The following is a 23,716-nucleotide window of genomic DNA, read 5'->3' on the forward strand; positions in this document are numbered from 1 at the left end:
TTACACTAAAATGGTTTAAAATATGAAGAAGTACACACAAAAAAGTCGAAGGGATTCAACATTTACTATATAAAATAATTTTAATCATATATAAACAATGTAATTTTTCGCTGAAGAAGATTCGAATGAACCCTTGGACCCTTACTAGCTCCACCCCTGATCAACATGTATCCAAGGTGAAAACAAAAGCTAATTCTTAAAGATATAATATTTCAATAATATTATTGTTTTTTTTTAAAAACATTCACTCATCAATATGTTTCTTTGACTTTATAAAGTTATTGATTGTTCATAATTTTCATGCAGGTTAAGGGAGATTTATGTAGAGCTTGTCAATGAGACTTCGTGCCGATTAAAAGTAGAATTTAAGGCACGCTTCTTCTTTTTTCAGAATTTTATTTCTCATTCATATTGACATTATTTATGTTATTAAGGTGTTTATTATATATTTGTCCATAATATATTCCAGTTAATACTTCTTTTGTGAAAATCATACTTTTATAAAATAAAAAACTATTGTAAGAAAATGAAAAATATATTTTAATCATAATTTAGAAGAATTATTCATTGATTCAAATATAGTTGTGATTTGTAATTATAATAAACAAATTATAATGTCAAACTATATTAAAGGTTGAAGTGTACTTTTTCGCAATATTATATTTCACATGAATGAATATGTTGCACTTTAAAAAAACAATCAATGTCGACAATAAAGAATTTACTATGATAAAACAGCCAAAGAGACAAAAATAAATATACACCCAACCGATATTAACATAATTGAGATATAATATTTATTTATGTAATTTATTTAAATAGATATAAGTATAACATAGTGTATTTTAATAATTTTATTAACTAACATGTGATATAAGAACAAAACATGTACATTCAACTAGTTTATAAAAAAACAGAACCATCCTTTTATTGGTAAAGAGTTAGATGCATCAGTTGCTTAGGTCCATTTAATATATAGTACTGTGTTTTTTCATATAGTATATTCTTTTACTCTCTTCGATTCAATTTATTTATTCTTCTTTTTTTTAGTGTGTTTTTAAAAATACTAGCTCTTTCCATTTTTAATTGTTATATTGTGTTTTTGAAAAAAATAATTTAAATAATTTTAAAAGTTAAATTAGATTGCATTAATTCGATATTTTAAACAAAAAATTTAAATATTCAAAAACTATATGAAAAGTACTATAAATTATAGTTTTTTACATATCAATATGATGAAAAAATACGTCTTAAAATGTTAGTCAAAGTTATTATAGTTTGACTCTGAAAAAGGAAATTATGACAAATAAAAGTGGACGGAGGGAGTATATCTTTTTCTATTTTTAGCAACTCTTTAATTTAAATTTTTCATATGACATTTTTAAAATCACGAGATTAATTATATGAAAAAGGTTCAAAAGTCTTATTTATATTTTTTAAATTTATGTGAAGGAAATAGGACAAATAAATTAGAATTAAGGTTTGATTAGATATAAATATGGATAGGGATAAGTAGTTAGGTTTTTATTTATTTATTAATAATGGGATTAGGAGATGTGATCGATCCGCTTTATTTGGGCCTACTATTATTTTGTTTTGATTTGCTCCAGATCTTTTTAGGTTTTTTTTTCCTTGTAAATCATCTCCCAATGCAAAATGAAATTTGATAACTAATATATTGATAAATGCATACGGCTGCTGGAATCAATCTATAATACTAGCCATGGCTGAGGGTAATACTAGTGCTCCAGTTAGACTTGAGGTTCGTATTTCTTTTTCCGTATTTCGTAACATACATGTGATCGATTACTATATAAATACTCTGTTCTAATTCGTTTCAAGTTTTGCAGGGCAAGTATGGTGCAATGCTTGTCTGTTGGGTTTTGGGCAATGGATGCCTCTTCTCTTGGAACAGTATGTTAACTATTCAGGACTACTATATCGCGCTCTTTCCGGTAACTTCAATTTATTCACGTTTTACTTGACCAGCTGAATATTGTAATATTATGAAATGTGCAAACAATAATGTTTGAAATTTGGTGTTTGCACAGAATTACCATCCCTCAAGGGTCCTTACACTCATTTATCAACCATTTGCATTGGGAACACTTGCAATATTGGCTTACAATGAAGCAAAAATTAACACCAGGAAAAGGAATCTTTTTGGATATACTCTTTTCTTCATCGCTACATTCATAGTTCTTGTTGTAAGTAATTTGCATTCATTTTTCTCTTTCACATTTCCGTAGTTCCTTTATTGTTCATCTAATTTGGTTTTCTATGTCTCATTAACTAATTAACAGTTGGATTTAGCTACTTCTGGTAAGGGAGGGTTAGGAAGTTTTATTGGGATATGTGTCATTAGTGGTGCCTTTGGAGTTGCAGATGCTCATGTGCAAGGTGGAATGATTGGAGACCTTTCATTCATGTTACCTGAATTTTTGCAGGTTAATTAATTTACATCATCTCTTTCTCATTTGTTTCACCTTCTATACATTTCTCGTTTTAATAAAACGTTATTTTCAGTCTTTCCTTGCTGGCTTGGCTGCCTCTGGTGCTCTAACATCTTCGTTAAGACTAATTACCAAAGCAGCATTTGACAATTCACAGGACGGTCTTCGAAAGGGTGCAAGTATGTGTCATAACATGTTGCTGTTTTATGTCCGCTTCAATTGATATAAATTCTTGTCTGTTTATCTTTCGCAAATGATCCAAATTGCTAAAGGCAAGTGCAAAATGACTTTGACATAGTCTTGTGCTCATTTCCTTCTAACTGCATTGAAAACATTTAGATGATCACCTCATTTCTACCAATAAATTGATTTACGAGTGGAATTTATTTTTGTTAAGATTTTATATCTTAAAATGCTATTCCATTTTTATCCCCCAATAAGTTTTTGAAACTCCCTACTGCAGTTCTGTTCTTCGCGGTATCCACACTCTTTGAGCTGCTTTGTGTCCTCCTATATGCATTTGTCTTCCCTAAGCTACCAATAGTGAAGTACTATCGTGCAAAAGCAGCTTCAGAGGGATCAAAGACAGTTGCTAGTGACCTTGCTGCAGCCGGAGTTTACAAACAAGGACCAGAAACAAAGGTCATTGCAATTTTTTCTTAAATTGATGGATCATTATAACTTGTACACAACATGGTGCTAACGTTGTTGCTCTTGTGTTAATTTTGTTGCAGGATGAGCATGATCCTCAACAAGTTGAGCGACTTAACAACAAAGAATTGTTATTGCAGAACATAGACTATGCAATAGATTTGTTTCTGATATATGCTCTAACATTGTCGATTTTCCCTGGATTCTTGTCTGAGGATACTGGATCTCACAACTTAGGATCATGGTTGATTAGTGATTTCTCTTCTCATTTTTCGTTACCTTTATAAATGTGCAATAACTCATTCTTACGTTTGTACAAATTCATTGTAATATTATAGGTATGCACTTGTCCTTATCGCTATGTACAATGTGTGGGATCTCATAGGGAGATACATCCCACTAATCAAATGCTTAAAGCTGGAATCGCGGAAAGGGCTGATGGTAGTGATTCTTTTGCGTTCTCTATTTGTCCCAGCTTTCTACTTCACAGCCAAATATGGTGATCAAGGATGGATGATTATGTTAACATCCTTGTTGGGAGTAAGTAATGGGCACCTCACAGTGTGTGTCCTCACTTGTGCACCAAAAGGTTACAAGGTTAGTTGATGTTTTTCCCTAATTAATCACTTATATTCAAAGTCATGACTACATACATGTATGTGAAAATTGATTTTGGGTTTATCCTACAGGGACCAGAGCAAAATGCACTAGGAAATCTTCTAGTTTTGTTTCTTTTAGGAGGTATATTTGCTGGTGTAACTCTAGATTGGTTGTGGCTTATAGGCAAAGGTTGGTAAAGCATCCATTTTAGCTACTTCCCAAAATTTGGAATAGTTATCTAATTTCATTCAATGTATATATATGATGTTCTCTTTTGGCATTAAATTACAACTTTTTTGAAGCTCTAGTTTACTTGATCATCAATATTTTCTTCACAAAGATGTAATTAATTAGTTTACTTGATCATCAATATTTTCTCAAGGAATGAATATAACTATATATATTGCACATCATGGAAAAAAAATAAAGGCAAAGAAAGGACAGGAAAATGCCATCAACAATCAAAACATGTCATAAGAAATTAACGAATATAATACAAAATGCTGAATGTGCAATAAATGCACGAACAAAAGTCTAGATTATCACTCAAGAGTTTTAGCAAAGCTAAAAATATTTGCTCTAGAACAGGTATACTACAACACCAACATACCCAGTGAAAGTGCTTTATTGTATAACAAATTTGCACTTAACCTACCTAGCATTTTTCATATTTCGTTACTTTTATTCTACCGACAATCAATTGAATTTTATTTTATGTCATGACTCAAAAACTCAGGTCATCATGACACCTACTAACTCCCACTAGTAGGTAAGCCAACCAGTAGCGGATCCAGGATTTCAATTGAGAGGGTTTGAAGAAAAAAATATAAGAATTTTTTACCAAAATAAGTCATTATTAAAATCAATTCACCAGAATAGTACGTTTTTTTTAAACTTTACAAAACTAGTATAAACGTGTTTCTCAGTAATGTTTTAGGTTATATTTTATTCAAAAAAATTCAGTGACAAAAAGACAAAGACTTGACAGAGCAAACAGACAGAAAACGTTATTGTCAGTAACGCTTTATAATTCGTTATTCTGAGGCACGTTTTATAGCTAAAACGTGATTTACAATAGCGTTTCTCTGGACAGATTGAAAATTAAAATTCAATCTTATACATGCCTCATTCAACTTATATATATATATATATATATATATGATTTTCTCTTTTATTCTCTTTCCATACATAGATAATACTTTTGGAAAGAAAATGAGAGTGAGGAAAGCTTTACTCAATATCAATTAATTTCTCTGTCTCTTCTATTATGATATAGCCATTATGTTTTTTTTAATAGTTGTTTGCTTACCTATCACATCAATTTTAATTCAATAGTTCTTTATTGATAGTCTAATATTTAATAAATAAATAAAAACTGATTGGTCTAATATTTGGAAGAGATGGTACCTTAGGCTAGAAGAAGATCTTCATATGATTCATTTACAAATTTTGAAATTGAAAGGATACAAGACAAGTTCCAATCTGTGCAAAACCTTCATCACTTTTTTTTCTTTTGTTGTAAAAAGTATGAAAAGTGAAAATCATATATATATTTCAAGTGAATGTATGTACAATATATATATATATATATATATATATATACTAAGATCATTTTAGGCCCGTGATACGGGTCCCAATATAATATAGAGCAACTTACAAAAATGACTATATTTATAGGGTTATTGAGAGAAAATGGCCAAATGTCCCCTCAACGTATATCCGGATTTCCAACTACACACTTAAACTTCACGGAAGTCCTATCACCCCCTTGAACTGTTTAAAAATGAAATAATTATACCCTTAAAAAGCCATAACCTGATCTATGGTGGCATGTGAATTTCACGCATTTGACATGTGGAAAAGTCATTAAATATTATGTTTTTTTTTATATATATTTCTTTACCCTTTTCTTTTATATTTTCACCCATCCCTTCCATCACCAAAGCACTTTCACCATTTTCATCATTACTAGAACACCATAAGTTCATCAAAACTGGGTCTTTGAAGAAGATAAGTGAATAATGAACTTAGTCTTTGAGGAAGATAGGTGAATGATGATCGCAGAACTCGTTTCGAGATATTTGGACATTGCTTTGAAAATCTAAATAACAAATTAAAAAAAGTGAAGGAATAGCGGAGAGAGGACGAATAGGGCAGAATATTGCCATTAATGGAGGTCACCGAAGCTCTCGAGGAAGATGAGGAGGAGGATCCTACAATGTCTTTCACATCATCATCGATAATTTCGATGAGGAAAAACCCGATTCACCGACGATTAATGAATTAACGAGATTGATAGCGACAATTTCTGAGATGTAGTTGATTGACTGAGGTTTGAGATTGACAATTAAAGGATCTATTAGTAAAAAAATTTGAATTTGAAGTAAACCCAGGTCCCCCGAGATGCTATTTCTTAAAAGGCAAGAAAGAAGAAAAATGGTGTACCCGATTCACCGATGATTGATGAATTAACGAGATTGATAGCGAAAATTTCTGAGATGTAGTTGATTGACTGAGGTTTGAGATTGATCATTAAAGGATCTATTAGTAAAAAAAATTGAATTTGAAGTATTCCCAGATCCCCCAAGATGCTAGTTCTTAAAAGGCAAGAAAGAAGAAAAATGGTGTGCCCCATTCTACAGTGTCTAGTGTTGCCTCCCAAATGAGGTGAATATACGAACATAAATAGGTCAACGAATCTAGGAGGAATGTTCAAGAATCCTTGAACTCCATGGAGAGATTAAACACGGTGTTGTCAAATGGTTGGAGTCACAATGTGTTCATATGTAAAATGTGCACTTTTGTACACATTGAAGATTATCTGTAAGAGATTGTGCACTTTGTACCCAAAGAATTCATCAAGTAAATTAATATATTATATTAATGTTTTATTTTTATTTTTAATATAAAGTAAATCCAAGTTGATTTTTCTCAAATCAGATCTAAAGTATTTTGGGGTGATACAAATATGTAAATTTATCTACAATTGATTTAGGTTGATTGATTTTGCAAGAGTTTTACAGGAGTTTGAAAATTTATTTGTGAATCAATAATGATAAACTCGGTGGAGATGGTGGTGACAACAATGACTTAGAGATGGTGAAAGATGAAGAGATTTGATTTATATTGCTATGGAGAAGAAAGAAAACAAATAAGAACGAAAAATAATTTAAAATAAATATATTTATTGAAAAAAGATATTTAAAACAAAATTTTAATATTGTTTTGGCTGCTCACTCTCTCAAAGAGAGTGAAATACACTCACTTTGCCAGGTAAGCATTTAGGGAGGTAATAATTTCAATTTTATAAAATTCTGGGAGGTAATAGGACCCCCGTAAAGTATGAGTGTGTAGTTGGGAATTCGGCTATAGATTAGGGGGACTTTTGGCCATTTTCTCGGTTATTGAAGTTCATTAGCTATAAGTATGTTATTTACAAAAAATGACTACAATTTATGTCTTTTGTAGGTATATTTTTGTATACGTTTTTTATTTTTCTATTTATACATTGATACAACTTTAATTACAATGAACTAAATAAGGAATTGTTTGTAAACATAACACTATGTCCTTATATTACGTCCATAAAAGGAGCAGCTTCCCATTATTAAATTAACAACTAATAATTACTTATATATATGAAGACATATCCTATCAAATTCTAATCAATTTAACGAAAATTGTGATACATCATACTCAATTTTCTTGCTGTCTTCATATTTCTTATTGAGGCATCCTAAAAGTATTCATAAACTTTGTTTTCTTAACTCAAGTTATTGTATGTCAACTAATTATTATATTTGTGAACGAATGTTAAGTATTTTGATTTTTAAATAGGTGAACTTCATCGATGTTGTATTCATATTATTTTTTTAAGATATGATGGCAAACTCTCGAATACCGAATTGAAATATGGTCCGATTTATATGAATGAACAAAATATTTGATGAATTATCCTCCAACTCGCAAATCATTAAGCACCTAAAGATTTGATTTTGAACACGACACCCATGCATACGAGTCTACACACCAAAAACATGTATTCTTAAATTTATTAAACTGCACATGCGAAAACTTCTCCTTCAAATAATGAACTATGTTATGAGTTTCGTATATCTACATATGTGGGACTTCAATCGGACGATCTAACACATAGAATCTGATTTCCTACAAATGAAAAATATATTTTGTACAATTAGCATATAAAACTTATAGTTTTAATATATCCAAGGTGCAAGTATTTATTAAAACTCAATGTATTAATATGGGAAAATGCATAAGTACCCCCCCAGCCTATGCCCGAAATCTCAGAGACACACCTAACCTTTACTAAGGTCCTATTACCCCCCCGAACTTATTTTATATGTAATATTATACCCCTTTTTGGCCTACGTGGCACTATCTTGTGGGCCCAGCGCATGTTGACAATTTTTTCAAGGATAGTGCCACGTAGGCAGAAAAGGGGTAGAATATTATAGATAAATTAAGTTCGGGGGGGGTAATAGGACCTTAGTAAAGGTTAGGTGTGTCTCTGGGATTTCGGGCATAGGCTGGGGGGGGGGGGGTACTTATGCATTTTCCCTAATAATATATCAAACGATGTAAAATATAGAAATTTAACATAAGATCACGACAATTTATAAAAATGGATACACTATTGTTAAATAAAAAATGAATACACTAATATAGTATACATATGAATACATTGTAGTTAAACAATAGATGGATACATTCGACAATCCAAAAGCAAGAAAAATGAAAATTAATACAATGTGTGGGTATCAAACTGTATAAGTAATCGTCTATATAAAAAATTAAAAAAATCAACAAATGTCAATGTCTTTTTGGTCAACTTTCCTGTAATACTTGATATTTGGTGTTAACTCAAGTATTTTATAATAAAAATACAGTATTAATGTATCCAACTATACTTGTATTCCCTAATCAATCTTTTTAATTGGATAAAGTACTTATGTATCCAGATATAATTGTATTCACAAATCAACATTTCAACTTGTGTTTATATAAAAATACAAGTATCTATGTATACAAATATTCTACTATATACAAAATTGATAATCACACAAAACCTCAATCTCATTTCGCCCATGTTCCTTGTGTACTACTTTGCTTACAAGTATATATATATACTTATATTCACAAATCACCACTTCAACTTTTGTCAATATTATATTACAAGTATCTATGTATATGGATATTCTACTATATACGAAAATGACAATTACATAACCGTCAATCTCTTTTTGCTCATGTTCTTCTTGTACTCATTTTTCTACAACTATATACATGCACATTCAATTTGTTTAACTATTTCAATACAAGAGGACAATTCATAATGACAATGTCATACAATACAAATATCAAAATATATACGTATAAATATATGACATTAAACTAAAAAAAATAAAGCAAACAAATCTTAATCTCATTTGCCTCATGCTCCTGCTAGATTACTCTTTTTCCATTGCCACTTGAATCAAGATTTTAATTTCTCTTCCTTTTTCAAGAGTAGTTTTCACAAGGTTTGAACCTGCTTTCATCTTCATTGATTTTGCACGTTCGAATTCTTTAAGTAAATTCAAAAGTATATGGTCATTAACCTTCTTTGTTCTTCTTTCGTTCTCCATTGCAGCAATAGAGTCTGAAATTTTGACTTGTCGTTGAGTAATACAAAAATCAAAAAAAGGTAGCTCATCCAATAATTTGTCAAATCAATTTATACCTCTCGTAATTCTCTTTGGAGTACAAATTTCAGCCACTGTAATTGAGAAACAAATTCTTCAATCGAAATTCTATGAAAATAGACGGAAATATAAATGTATAGAAATATAATATTCATAAGATTGAGATAAAAATGTAATTAAAAGATACTTGATGGATACAAATCACAAAAGATGCTTCTAGAATGATGCAAAAAGATCTTCAATTGAAAGGAATTTGGGGGAAGAAAAACAGAAAGTATGTGATACAAGGATATTGATGAAAGAGAAAATATTGATGATGATAAACATGGAAAAATATCAAGTAAAACATGCCTAACATAATTAATTAGGCATGTAATAATAACTTTCCTATTTAATATTTATTTATATTAAATACAATAAAAAAATTGATTATTTGTCTATAAGTAACTTTGCTATTTATTGTGAAGTTATATCCATATAACATGAAAATAAAATAAAATATAGCTATTTCTCTTAAATATATATTGATGTTTGCCATATTTTGTAGTTTTTCCTATATAATGAAAGGCTCGTGTACGGGCCCAATATTACAATATTATATATATTTATAATAGAAATTTAATTAGTTTTAAAAAATAATTATTATGACATTTTCAAATAAACAAGATAAAAAATAATAATAAAATATCGCATGCTCCTGTGATTATTATAACATCATGTCAAACATATATATTCGAATTAAATAATTAATTTTATGATATTCTTTTTCTATTTTATTTGAAAATTATTCAACATAATAGATTAAATTTATGAGTCTCAATATATTAACAATTTTCATAAAATATATGAAGCAATAAAGTCTACTGATCCATCTATAGATTAATTTTGAACACACTTATAAATTTGTTTTAAAGGTGTTTAACAAACAAAAATAATTACCTACTTGATGAAAATTAGGATGAATCATCTCATTATTTACAAAGTGATAAAAAGATGAAAAAAACGTTATGACTTTATATGTTGTCTTTATATTCATTAAATTAGGAGAACAATCTAATATAGTAACAATTTTTTTTTCTTAAGTAATTTATATACCTGATGAATGAATGTTTTACCTCAAATAATGAGAATTTAAAAATATTAACAAAAGTTAATATAATATATATTGCAGTAATTTAACATGAGGTAGTTAAAATAATAATTTATATAACTTGCTTTAAATGATTTTAACTGATGATAAAATAATAGTAATAAATAAATATATGTTTCTCAATAAATTATATAATGACATATATGTTACGTGAAGTTTTGGGATTAAACATAAAAAGAGAAATCAAGTAAATTAGATACTTTAAAAAATAATTTTACAAACCAGAAAGAAAAAGCAACACCATGAAATTGAAAAGTCTAAAGAGAACCAAAGAAAAGGACATTGAGAACAAAAGATATTTAAGCAAAATGAGGTCACTGCACATGTATACACCAAGATGATGCTACTGATTTTTAACATTGAGACTTACCATAGTTATACCAAAATATTTTCAATCCAACCAGGAGCTAAACAAGCTAACTTGACCAAACTAAATATTAAAACTTGAAAGCTCATAGCATCATATAGCGTTCAAGAATAGTAGACGGAAGTATCTAATGACTAAACTAAAAGACACATGAAAGGATATGCTAAGAACACATTGTTTAGCTTAAGTCAAAATGAAATTATATTCACATGACACTACAACAAGCCAAAAATTATAAATAAGTATACCAAAGTGAAAATGGAAATTAAAGGATGACTACAATATCGATTGAGATTTCCAGATTTTCATTAATGGACAAACCCAAACAAATGGATATTTTGCACATTTAAGCTAATAAGCTTATCATGAGAAAACTATTCACTGGACATATAAACTGAACACAAAAAGCATAAGCATGTAGTAACAAAGATACATCTCACATAACTTATAAAGAAACAGTGATCAAGATATCATTTCAGAATGATAAATACACCATTTAAAGAGCTTTTCTCAACAATTATAACAAATAACTAAGATAAGAGCATTTATCACACATGTATACGACTATAAGAACTCTACACTTTCGACAAGGCTCAACTTCAGAAGACTTAAAGGTATGAAGAATATGAACATGTGACAACTTTGAAAGGAAAAACAAGAACTAGAACAAGCTAGGGTAAGCTAAAAAACATGTTCACGGCATACACATATGTTTTCAAGATGAAACATAATAAAACGAGCGAAATTGAACATATAAACGAAGGAATAACAAAACTAATCATACAATGATAATCAATGTTAAAACTAGATAAAGGCTCCTATAGCATATGAAGACACAAAAACTCAATCAAAGAAAACAGTGACCAAACAGTAACAAAGACTTTCTAATCTTATAAATATCGTATCGAAATAGAAGAGATGAAAAGGTGTTGCGACGAGCTTGGACTAGCTATTCTACAACCAACGATGAAGCTACTATGAACTCCACGAAAGCTTCCGAATAAGAAAGTCTAAATTTTTTTTCTGTTAGTGTTAGTGTGAAAGTTGTTAGGATTAGTAACAAAGTTAGTTATAACTGCTCGTTGGTTACTGCTATTATATATATATATATATATATATATATATATATATATTCATACACTTCCACAATTCAATACTTCTTCTTGTTCTTATTCTTATTTTTCGATAAACTACATCTTCCAATGACGACGTGTTGGCCTGCACAAAATATTATTCAGGCAACTTATGCAATGGATGTGTGTTTTCCGTTATTTTTAGTCCCCTCAACGATGATTTACAATGATGTTTAGAGAATCTTGCTAGGCGTCTGCACATTACTCACACGGCGCCTGATTTTAGAAATTTTGTAATCGATTCTCAACTTGGCTCGTAGTCAGGGTCTGAACTCTGATTAACATTTCAAGGACACTTCTTCCAATTCTAAGTGTCAACGATCGCTAGTCAGTATAAAACTCAACTAAATGAGTTGGGGTCAAATCCCACAGGGAGCGGTATGTGTTTGAGAATCAATTAGGAAGTATGAATATGATCAAATCAGTCATATGAATAGAAATTATCGAATAAAGACATAATTCAAATCAAGGGGTGACACGAATGTCAAAGTGGGGGTTTTGGTTTGAAATTATCAACTACAAAAAGCGGCAATCAATACGAGATAACAATAATGAGACGGGTTCTTGGGATGTGATTCGATTATAGGCTAATATAGACAAATGGGTAATTGCAACTATTAGAAAATAGCTAAATATTAGTGAGTAAGCTAGGCTATAGAGGAGATAGACTTTCTCTCGAACAATTTATCTCGAATCAAGTTGATTTCTCTCGAACATCAATAAGCAAGCAAAACAAGAACATCCCACACCTTAGTCCATTCACTCTCTCGAGCTGAATGTGTGGGATTGGGTTTAGGATTCACTCTCTCGAGCTGAACCCATGTAAACCCAATACCCACAGACCATCAGTCAATAATCTTAGTTTTAAAACCTCTCTCTCGAGCAAGCCAAAAACACAATGGTAGAACTGCATTTGCAACTACAATTCTTAAATTAAACCACAATTATTAATTAAACTCACTTCTAAATAGCATTTAAACTAACAATTAGTAATACCCATAAACTGAATTAGCCCATAATCACATAATCACACCCCAAGAATTGGGCTGTTAGCTAGACATTATAAAAAGATAAATATCGTTACCAAATTGAGTTTCCATCAACTGGGTAAGATTGATTTCATCTTTACAATGGTCCAATTCGAAGAATCTCAAAGACCCACTTTCAATTTCTCAAAAGTGAAAAACTTCAATTCTTCAAAGCTAAGAAAAACTACAGAAAACTTGTCTCCCAGTTAAAAACTTAATAATGGACTAAAATATTATGATATTCAATACTAAATTAAATGTTTAAAAATGTATTTATAGTCGCCAAAAATGTGCTGCGAAGAGTCACTTGGCGAAGTAAGTCGGGCTCGCCGAACCACTTGGCGACCCACCCTTTGGTCATTTCAAGTCGTGAACCACCAGTGTGTTTTTGTTATTATATGTGGGTATAATTTTTCTAAAAATGGCATTCCTAATAGCATGTCTTTTGTAGTTAATTCAAAGTTATATATTTCTTCTATAGTTAATATCTTATCCCATATTTGTATTTTTATATTTTTTGCCTTATATGTGATCATGCTTCCTTCATTATTAAATCCTGTTACTACTATCGGTGTTTTTAATTTTTTCCACTTATCTTCTGATAAACAATTGTATTTACATATATTATCTTATGCGCCCGTATCTATCATTGGTATATAATATCGGTTGTAATATCCTTCTATTATTATTTTTGCAAGTATATATATTTTCATATTTTTATCATACTAAAGTCCTTTTTATTATTACTCTTTTATTTTCGTAATTTATTGTTAACTGTTTGTCTTCTAGATTATATGGTTTTACTTGTTCTAGCCATTTTATTCCTAAAATGATATTTTCATTTCCTTGATATATTTTGAATTTTATCACTATTGGTACTCCTCCAATGATTATTTCTTTTTCTGTTGTTTCTTCTGTATACATTAATGCTTTTGGTAGTTCTGGGCATGATTTTTCAATAGTTATTATTTCATCTTCCGTCACTAATTCTCTTGTAATATAGTTTTCTTCTCGTCCTGTATCTATTAATATTAAATATTTTCGTTGTTCCATTATTCCCGTTATGTAGTAATGATGTGGTTTTATATCTTCTTCCATTGATTTTTGTGGGGTTTTATCTATTCTCCTTGAGGTACTCATTTTTTATGATATTTGGGGTATCCCATTATTTATTCTTTTCGATGTGCTTAGTCTTTCTTTTACTATTTCTAAATCTTCTTCTATATCAATTTCATTATAACTATAATCGTTTTTATCTATGACTGTAATTATTCTTTCAAAGGGATCTTCTATTTTTATTTTATCTATTTTATTTTTTGCTGTTATTTTATGTTTTGTTGTTAGAACATATAAGTTTTTACATCTAGCTGTAAATATTTTACTTCCTGGGGCTAGTTCTATCCCTGACATTCGCCAGTATAATACTAGTGATTTATCTATATTTCTGTCATTTATTGCTACTGAGTAGTTAGCACTTATTATAAACTTAAATTTTTGTAATATGAGGTTACCTCTTACTGCACTTATTATACTTTTTTCTATGGATTGTATAATTCTATCATCCGCTAAGTATATTTCTATGGGTGTATCTATTCCTTTTCTAAAACATGCTTTTATTAATATTTCTGTTCTTCCTAAATGTACATATTTAATTGAATTTTTAGCCTTAATATCTTGTATTTCTTTATTTGTTATTCGTTTATTTATTATTGGTATTTTGACCTATCCTTTAGTGTATTTGCAATCTATGATATGTTCTTTTTGACTTACTACATAATATTCTTCTTTTTGTCATATAAACCAGTTTCTTATTGTTGGTATTTCGAATATTTTTGCTACGCTTAGGTCTAATTCTTTTCCTTTTATTTGTTCAAATATACTATTATCAAATATTATTTTCTGTTCTAAAGATTCTTCGTCTTGATGTTCTTCTTTATTTATTATTTGTATGTCTACTTCAGTCATTTGTTATATTATAGAATTCATTATCTGATTCCATTTCTATGTTACTATCTATTTCATTTTCTGATATTTCATATATGCTATCTTCACTTTCTAATTTATAATTTATGTACTCAATTTGTGTATATTTTTCATCGTCTATTATTATTTCTGATATTTGTTTTTTCTCTTGGATTTTTAGGTAATTTACAATCTCTAGCTATATGTCCTAATTTTCCACAATTATAACAAGTATATTCCGTTAGTTTTCTTTTTGGTCTATATGGTTTTTTGGTTTTGTAGTTTTTTACATAGTATCTTCTTCTTGGTTTTTTATATTTATATTTTGATCTATATTTTTTATTATATTTCTTTCTATTTTTATAATACCTATCCGTACAACCAAATTGAGGTGCTGTTTTATTTTTGCAACATGCTAAGTTTTTTATTAATATTTTTTCTATTTTTATTTCTTCTTTATGTTTTTCACATAATTCCATAAACCATTGTTGTAAGAATTTCATTCTAGCTCCTAAGGTGTCTATTAATTCTGCTTCATTCCAACTTTTTATTATTTTTGAATTAAAAGGTTCTGGTAATTTTGTAAAATATAATTTTTTTATTTCTTTACTTTCTTATGAGCTATATGTTCCTTTATAATAGTATTCCTTAAATGCACATGTATATTCATCTATGTAACACATATTACATATTGCTAATTTTGTCATTAGATTCCGATTTATGATCTTTTCTTTATTTTGTTCTTCTACCTCTGTTGTCATACTACTAAATTCATTCCTTATAACTATTTCTTATTTATATAACATTTCCATGGTTGTAGTGGCTATTCCACCATCAATTTTATTATTATTTCTTAAAATTGTTAAGCTTTCACTTGTTAAATTTTGTAGCCATAATTTTACTGTTCCTATAAGTGTTCTTTCTATGTATCCTGGTGCCTCTGCTATTACTATCTTGTTATCTATTAATTGTTTTGATATATATCCTATTCATAATTGGATTGTATTATTTATATTTGCTACACAGTCTAAATCTAAAAAATCATGTTGTCCAGTTATTGGTTTAGGCGTCCATTTTTTATTTAATCTTTTATGCCATGTAGTTTTTTCTTTATCATATTGTTCATAATTTTTATTATAATATTTTGGATTAAATTTTTTTGGGTTTTTTACTCCTGATGTGCTAGGTTTTTCGTCCATCTCTACGTCTTTTGTATATACTTCTAAATTCTTTGTATTATCTATGTTTGCTAAAAGTTCCGTATATGTTTCGCTTGTTTCCGAATGTTGTTCTAGATCATCGTCGTTTATTTCATCAACTCTTATTTCGGGTAGATTATCATTTTCTTCTTTTTCTTCTATTTCATCCTCTAGTTGCAATTTTCCGTTAAATTTAATTATCTCATTTGTTAATTTCATTTTTTGTTCTTTTTCTTTTTGTTTTATTTCATACATTTCTTTTAATATTGCTAGCTCTTTTTCTAGTTCTATTATTTTGGTATTTTTTACTTCTTCTAATTGTTGTACTTCCTTTTTTGTTTGTTGTTTTATTTTTTCAATTTCCGTTTTTCTATCTATTTCTTCATTTTCTTTTGTTATTCTTATCATAGCAGGTAAACTATCTTCTAGTTTTATCGTTTCTTTCTCTAACATTAAACTCATATTGTCACCTATTTTCATATATCTTCTTCCTAGATTAGAAAATATTATCTTTATTTTTAATCCGTCATAATTTTCATATGTTTTTTCATCTATTGCGTGTTCTTCTTTATTCATTTATAAATTATGTTATAGTTTATATTCTAAGTTATTTATTTGTTTTTCTAGATATAAAATAGTTTTTCTTTGTGCTATTATAGATTTATGACAAATTCCTGCGAATACATTATTGTTAAGTCTATTTTGCCTATGATCTAATTCTTGTCATTTTGCTATAATTATTTCATTAAGTTTTTGTCTATAGTCGTTATTCTTGTTATTCATTGTATTTTTAAGTATTGAATATATTTATATTCTATTTTAGATATATTATCTATTAATTGATTTAATTTTTCGTTATCAGTCTTTGTGATATTAAGTTGTTTATATTCTGGATACAATTTATTTAATTTTCTTCTTATTTTTCTTATTACACCATACATTTAATATCAAAAAATTGTTTCAGAGCTATGGATAATAAGAAGTATATGAGTAGAAAATTAAGAAAAATAAGAATAAAATTAAATAAATTATATCCGGAATATAAACAACTTAATATCACAAAGACTGCTAACGAAAAATTAAATCAATAAATAGATAATATATCTAAAATAGAATATAAATATATTAAATACTTAAAAATACAATGAATAACAACAATAACGACTATAGACAAAAACTTAATGAAATAATTATAGCAAAATGACAAGAATTAGAACATATGCAAAATAGATTTAACAATAATATATTCGCAGGAATTTGTCATAAATCTATAATAGCACAAAGAAAAACTATTTTATATCTAGAAATACAAATAAATAACTTAGAATATAAACTACAACATGATTTATAAATGAATAAAGAAGAATACGCAATAGATGAAAAAACATATGAAAATTATGACGGATTAAAAATAAAGATAATATTTTCTAATCTAGGAAGAAGATATAAGAAAATAGGTGACAATATAAGTTTAATGTTAAAGAAAGAAAAGATAAAACTAGAAGATAGTTTACCTGCTATGATAAGAATAACAAAAGAAAATGAAGAAATAGATAGAAAAACGGAAATTGAAAAAAGAAAACAACAAGCAAAAAAGGAAGTACAACAATTAGAAGAAGTAAAAAATACCAAAATAATAGAGCTAGAAAAAGAGCTAGCAATATTAAAAGAAATGTATGAAATAAAACAAAAACAAAAAGAACAAAAAACGAAATTAACAAATGAGATAATTATATTTAAAGAAAAATTGCAACTGGAAGATGAAATAGAAGAAAAAGAACAAAATGATAATCTACCCGAAATAAGAGTTGATGAAATAAACGACGATGATCTTGAACAACATTCGGAAACAAGCGAAACATATACGGAACTTTTAGCAAACATAGATAATACAAAGAATTTAGAAGTAAATACAGAAGATGTAAACATGGACGAAAAAACTAGCACATCAGGAGTAAAAGACCCAAAATTTTTTTATCCAAAATATTATAAAAATAGAAAGAAATATAATAAAAAATATAGATCAAAATTGTAATGACCCGTAAAGTCATTTTTAGAAATTTATACAAAATTACTATTTTACCCTTACCGATAGTTGTCCCGAGTCATTTATGATTAGTCAGTGAAGTTGGTTTGGGAATTTTAAACTGTTCAATAACTATGGTTATTTAACTAGCGGGTATTTATTTAGTAATTGATAAAAAATGGGTCAAGTCTGAAAATTCATTTAAGAACCTATACAATTTGACTCATACCTATTTATTAAAATAAGCTATTAGGGTTTGTCACTTTTTGGTACAAAAGTAGTTTATTTAGAAAAGAAAAGAGATAAAAAGGAATAGGCGAGGACTTACTCGCAGCGACGTCAGACAAATGGAAAATGGGAGGCGTACTTCTCCAGGTCAGAACTAATACAGTTCCAACTCTTTCCATTTATATTGAAGTTAGGATACTACATATATATATTAATATAATAATGTTATGAAAGAAAAATGGACAATGTACTTAGACTAGTCTATAATTGTTGTTTTGTTTAGTTTTTTCTTAGTGTACAGTGACTGATGTAAATGAAACAACTACATGCTAAAATATATTGGTAAGTTTTGAGTTTTCACTCTTTATAGAGAAATATTGTAACATTGTTAGTGTTGTTCTGTAAGTCTAGGATACAATAGGTAGTGGATCAATTATGGCGCAATGATGAGCCAATTATTAAGCAAATTCATAGAAGGGTGGGTGTAGGATTTCTACCTGAATTGATATAGTTTCCGTGTTTTAGTTTCATATTGGAAATCTCTTATGAACATCGTGTCGCAACTTCAATTATTATATATAATATTGGGTGCATATAAATAAGTATTAAGTATATTATATAACATGAATACCATTCAAATAATGATATTGGAAAAATTGGATTTAATCCTAGACTTGAAACTTGGAAAATATGATAATTGAAATGTTAATTGGCATCAAGATTTAAGAACTTGATTATAATTTTGAGTGAGTTTTTAGGTCTAGGCTAGACCTATAGTAATATGAGTGTTGTTAGTTTTGAAAACTTATTGTGAATATTTATTTGAATAGATCGAATTGATTTAGAAGTTCAACGAAAGGGGAAGGTTCAAGTCCCAGAGTGATTGTTCGACCATTTCAGGCAAGTGGATTTCTAAATCCTTGTTAAGTGTATGGAATTCGTGTATTTCCTTGTAATATGTGTTTAGGGTAATCAAACTTGGTGATGGGTTGACTTGTCCACATTTATTGATTCTAATGATGAAAAAGGGATAATGAAAGGCAAGGTGATCAATTGTTTGTGTGATGTGTTGAGAATTGCTTGAAAGGCTTGTTGAATCATTGTTGATGTTGTATCATGATTGTATTGTTGTGAATTGTGCAATGTTATGAAAATGGTCATCTCCTCATTATTTGTGTGAACATGTCATTTGCATTGTTCTGAGACACGGTTGTGACAAGCGTTATGTGCATTGAGAAAGAATAAGAAAATAAAGAGGATGTACCATTTCGAGGGACGTATCGCGCGCCTGATGGATACTATATTTCGAGGGACGTGTCACGCGCCGCGACGGATACTATATTTCGAGGGACGTATCGCGCGCCGCGATGGTTACTATTATCGAGGGTCGTATCGCGCGCCGCGATAGATGCATGGACAGATATGTCCCCCTTGGGTCCCGGACTGAGAGACAGCGGGTGTGTATCATTAGGTCAGACATGCATTACTATACTTGACATTGCATTTCATTGCATTGCACTTCTTTATTATCGGTGAACTTGATCTTGTGTGTTGCTGATCTTGTGAGTGCCTTTCTGTGGAACTTGTGACTGATGAATATTGAGCTTGTTTTTGAAGATATGAAATTGTTAGAGTGTTGTGTTTAGCTATGTGCTTGTAAATTGTCAACTGTTAGGTTGTGCTGGTTTTATACAAATTGTAGTTGTGAAGGTTCGGTTGGGGCGTAAGGAGTACTCGTATTCTATCCCCTTAGCTCGTGTTTAGAGGTTTACTTGTTGAGTACCGTGTGGTTTGGTACTCACCCCTTGCTACTACATATTTTTGTAGGTTACTAGCCCAGACCTTTGTGATATTTTTCTCTTCTCCTTGTCTGAGGCTTCTTGTGGAGGTTTGTGAGGTAGCTGTTTGTCATTTCAGCGAACCTTCTTACTCTTATTTATGATCTTGTTCTATTCTAGAAACAAGGTCATTTGAGACTTGTGTTTTTCTTCTTTTGAATTAATTGTAATACTTTAGAGGCTTGTACACGTGACAACCAGATTTTTTGGGGTATTTTTGAGTTGATTATAAAAATTTCCGCATTTTATTGTAATGGTCGAGTTTTAGGCTGACTTGTCTTGGTGGGATAAGACGAGTGCCATCACGTCCATTTTTGGGTCGTGACAAAATGGTATCAGAGCCCAGGTTCATAGGTCTCACGTATATACAAGCCGAGTTTATGTAGAGTCTCGATGATCGGTACGGAGATGTCTGTACTTATCTTCGAGAGGCTATGGTGACTTTTGGGGAAAATCTTCACTTCTTGGATCTCTATCGTGCATACTTGGTTCGATTTTGATTTTTATCGCTTCATTTCATTCTCTTTCACTTATGTGATGACTCGTGCGTAGTTCCTCATGGCAGTAGTTGATATCGCGTATGGCTTGAATGGTAGATATGGTACTAAGGTTGAAGTGATATACTTGTGGAGATGATGTGTGGTCAGATTTAGAATGTTCAATGATTCGAAGGATTTGCGTGAGGTTTTGGTTTGATGATTCACTTTGAGGATAAATAAATGATTAGGTTTAACGATGGTTTAAGGGACTTCATGAGCGTCTTACACTTTTTTTTTCTTTTTGGCTAGTCATCTAGTAGTGGGATTAGTACTTGTGTGGTATAGACAATATCTGGAGTGGTTTGACAATTGGAAGTGGAATGATTAAAAGGATGACTAGATAATGAATTGTGTAACCTTGGAAAATACGGTTGGTATAGTTGTCATAACATATATGGATTGCTTAGCGAATGATGTTGGGCCAATCGAGGTTAGAATCTTTCATAGATTGAGTGTATATCAAAAAGGGGTCATAATACGACTACTATAATGGTACCGATTCTTACTTGTTAAGAGTTAGAGAATGTGTTACTCATGTTTGGACGAGAGACCGAATAGATTTGGTAGTGTATGTTACTTAATGGGGCAGAAATGTGTAGGGTATTTGGGTACGACCTTCTCAATAGGTATTATGTGTTCTAGTGATGGATCTAACGAACTTTTAACGAGTGGTACTAGTTTTATATGAAAACGGATAAGTCAATTGTATCACATGGTTATATAATAAGATTTTGATGTTGCAATCATATATATTTTTTTTTTTTAAAACAACTAGCTTGTTACATAGACGAAGGGGTTAAGCATTATTTATAAGGGAAATTTTAGTGGTGGATCTTTGGTATGGTATTGATACATTTAGGTTGTGAAGCGTATCCCGAAATTCTAAATGGGGTAAAATGATTTTTTTCTTAAGCTCCATATGAGCAGATTGATACCGGAATGACAAACTTATGGGTAAAGAAAGTCTTAGTGAGTATACTTGGGTAAATGAAAATGAAGATTTTAGTAAGAAAATGCGTATAAAATTGAGTGAGTTCTTTGAATTTTGTTGATATAGTTGAGTTTGAGTTGTTGTGTCGATGATAAGGTTGACCTTGTGGTGATGGCAAGGGCTAATCGAGCATAACGGTAATAAGAGTTTTTGATGGATTGTGATTGGGATGCAACTATATGAGGAATATTGTTGGTTATAAGGTGGTGGTTTGCTACTATTCGGTGGGTAGCATGAGTACATGAAAAATTGTAGGAGGTGTTGAGACACCACTCGGATGGAATTGAAATGAACTAGAGTCACAAATGAAAAAGAATTAATGGAATGTAGTTTAGCCTTTGGAAAGAGGCGAGAACAAAGATATTTACTCTGAGTGCAAGGGTCAAAGATGTATCTTCAGAAAGAGTGGAAAATTAGATTCAGAGACACGTGGTTCCATTTGTTTCACTCTGGTTAAGTAATAGTGTCACATGTTCATCAGATTGGTTAATGTTATTAGTGAAGATTTGAAAAAGGAGTATACATGCGTTTGATTAGAGGGTGGTGATAAGTTCTCTTATGATTTTGAGTTGGTTATCAGGTATGGTTTAAATTATAACAATGAATACAATAAGATCGATGGAGATGCGATCAAAGATAAGATAAGGTATGCAATTTCAAAAAAAAAAGCTTCAATGTATAAGCTAATGTTGGTAGATAATGGGATAGTGTTACATGGTTGGGATCAAAATTCAAGTTTTTTTTTTTGTGATGAATTTATGTTCGTGATAGTATGTTTTGTCAAGGTGTAGATTGGTAAGGTCAGAAATGATCGATCACATTGAATATTGAGCATTTGGAAGGACTTGTATATGTTTTGAGTTATAAAGTGTGTTATTTTGATTTTTAAAGGACCTAAGAAAAAGTTTCATCCAAAGTTTTTATTTATTTTGAAGATAGGTAAAAATGTCAGGCGTTGTTGGCCAAAGAAAAAGATTGGTGAGTGAGTCAACAGAAGGAACAAGAGTCTAGTGTATTAAAGGGTTCAAAATATTTAGAATTTTGTGTCATGGGAAGAATTTAAGAAAAGTGAAGGAATAAGACCTCTCGTATAAACCCTTGATTTGTAGTTGAAAGATTTATTGATTTTGCCTATGAGGTTAGATATGATTGTGAGATGTGAACTAGTTCGGTATAGACTTACTAGAAAGTTATCACCGACTTTTATAAGGATTGAGTTTTGGTTGGGTGACAAGCAACTATGTGTGGAAGATTCTATGTGGTTATGTCGAGCTAGATTGTTCAAATTATGATAGGTAACTTATTGATGTTCAACGGTGTGGACCTATAATTATTCATTGGTTATTGAGGATTTTGAGGGAATTGAAATTACTATTTTTATGAGCCAACATAAACTGTTATGATGTGTTACATAGACATTTGATGGTGAGTAGAGGTTAATGGCTTATAGTAGATAGAATTATTGGAGTGACCAAGGATTTCTTTGAGTTTTGGCATGAGGTACATGATGGAATGAATGGTAGTTGAAAATGGTAAGTGAAAGTTCGCGTGAAGTTGACATTGGGTGTGATTCAATTATTGTACCTCGATGAAAAAATATTTTTAGATTTGAAATTAGTATTATCAGTCTTGGGTGTGACCTGTATTTGTCATGAAATGGTTAAATGGAAAGATAGAGAGCCCATAGTTGAAAAATTCTAGAACTACAATGTGTTTGCTAAGAAGACTTTTATACTAGTGACGGTTTGAGAGTAAGGTAAATAATTGGTGTGGTTATGATGTTTGTTGATATTAAGAGTGTTGACTTCGGTGGAGTACTGTGACAAGTATGTGGGGTTTGATAAAT

The 23,716-nt window shown here is 30.0% G+C and overlaps 1 protein-coding gene across 1 annotated transcript; it reads left to right on the forward strand.

The window, feature by feature from the left end:
- Positions 1–1,723: 1,723 nt before the first annotated feature.
- Positions 1,724–3,989, forward strand: LOC125838115 (equilibrative nucleotide transporter 3-like). The gene is made up of 9 exons (XM_049517206.1): positions 1,724–1,762; positions 1,851–1,955; positions 2,052–2,207; positions 2,304–2,447; positions 2,527–2,632; positions 2,917–3,095; positions 3,188–3,348; positions 3,443–3,701; positions 3,794–3,989. Exons 1-9 carry the CDS (start codon positions 1,724–1,726, stop codon positions 3,899–3,901), a joined length of 1,257 nt encoding a protein of 418 aa, XP_049373163.1. The 3' UTR covers positions 3,902–3,989.
- Positions 3,990–23,716: the final 19,727 nt, after the last annotated feature.

This window comes from Solanum verrucosum, unplaced genomic scaffold, assembly GCF_900185275.1.
Source record: "Solanum verrucosum unplaced genomic scaffold, falcon-dt-bn FXZP01001022.1, whole genome shotgun sequence".
Lineage (NCBI taxonomy): Eukaryota > Viridiplantae > Streptophyta > Magnoliopsida > Solanales > Solanaceae > Solanum > Solanum verrucosum.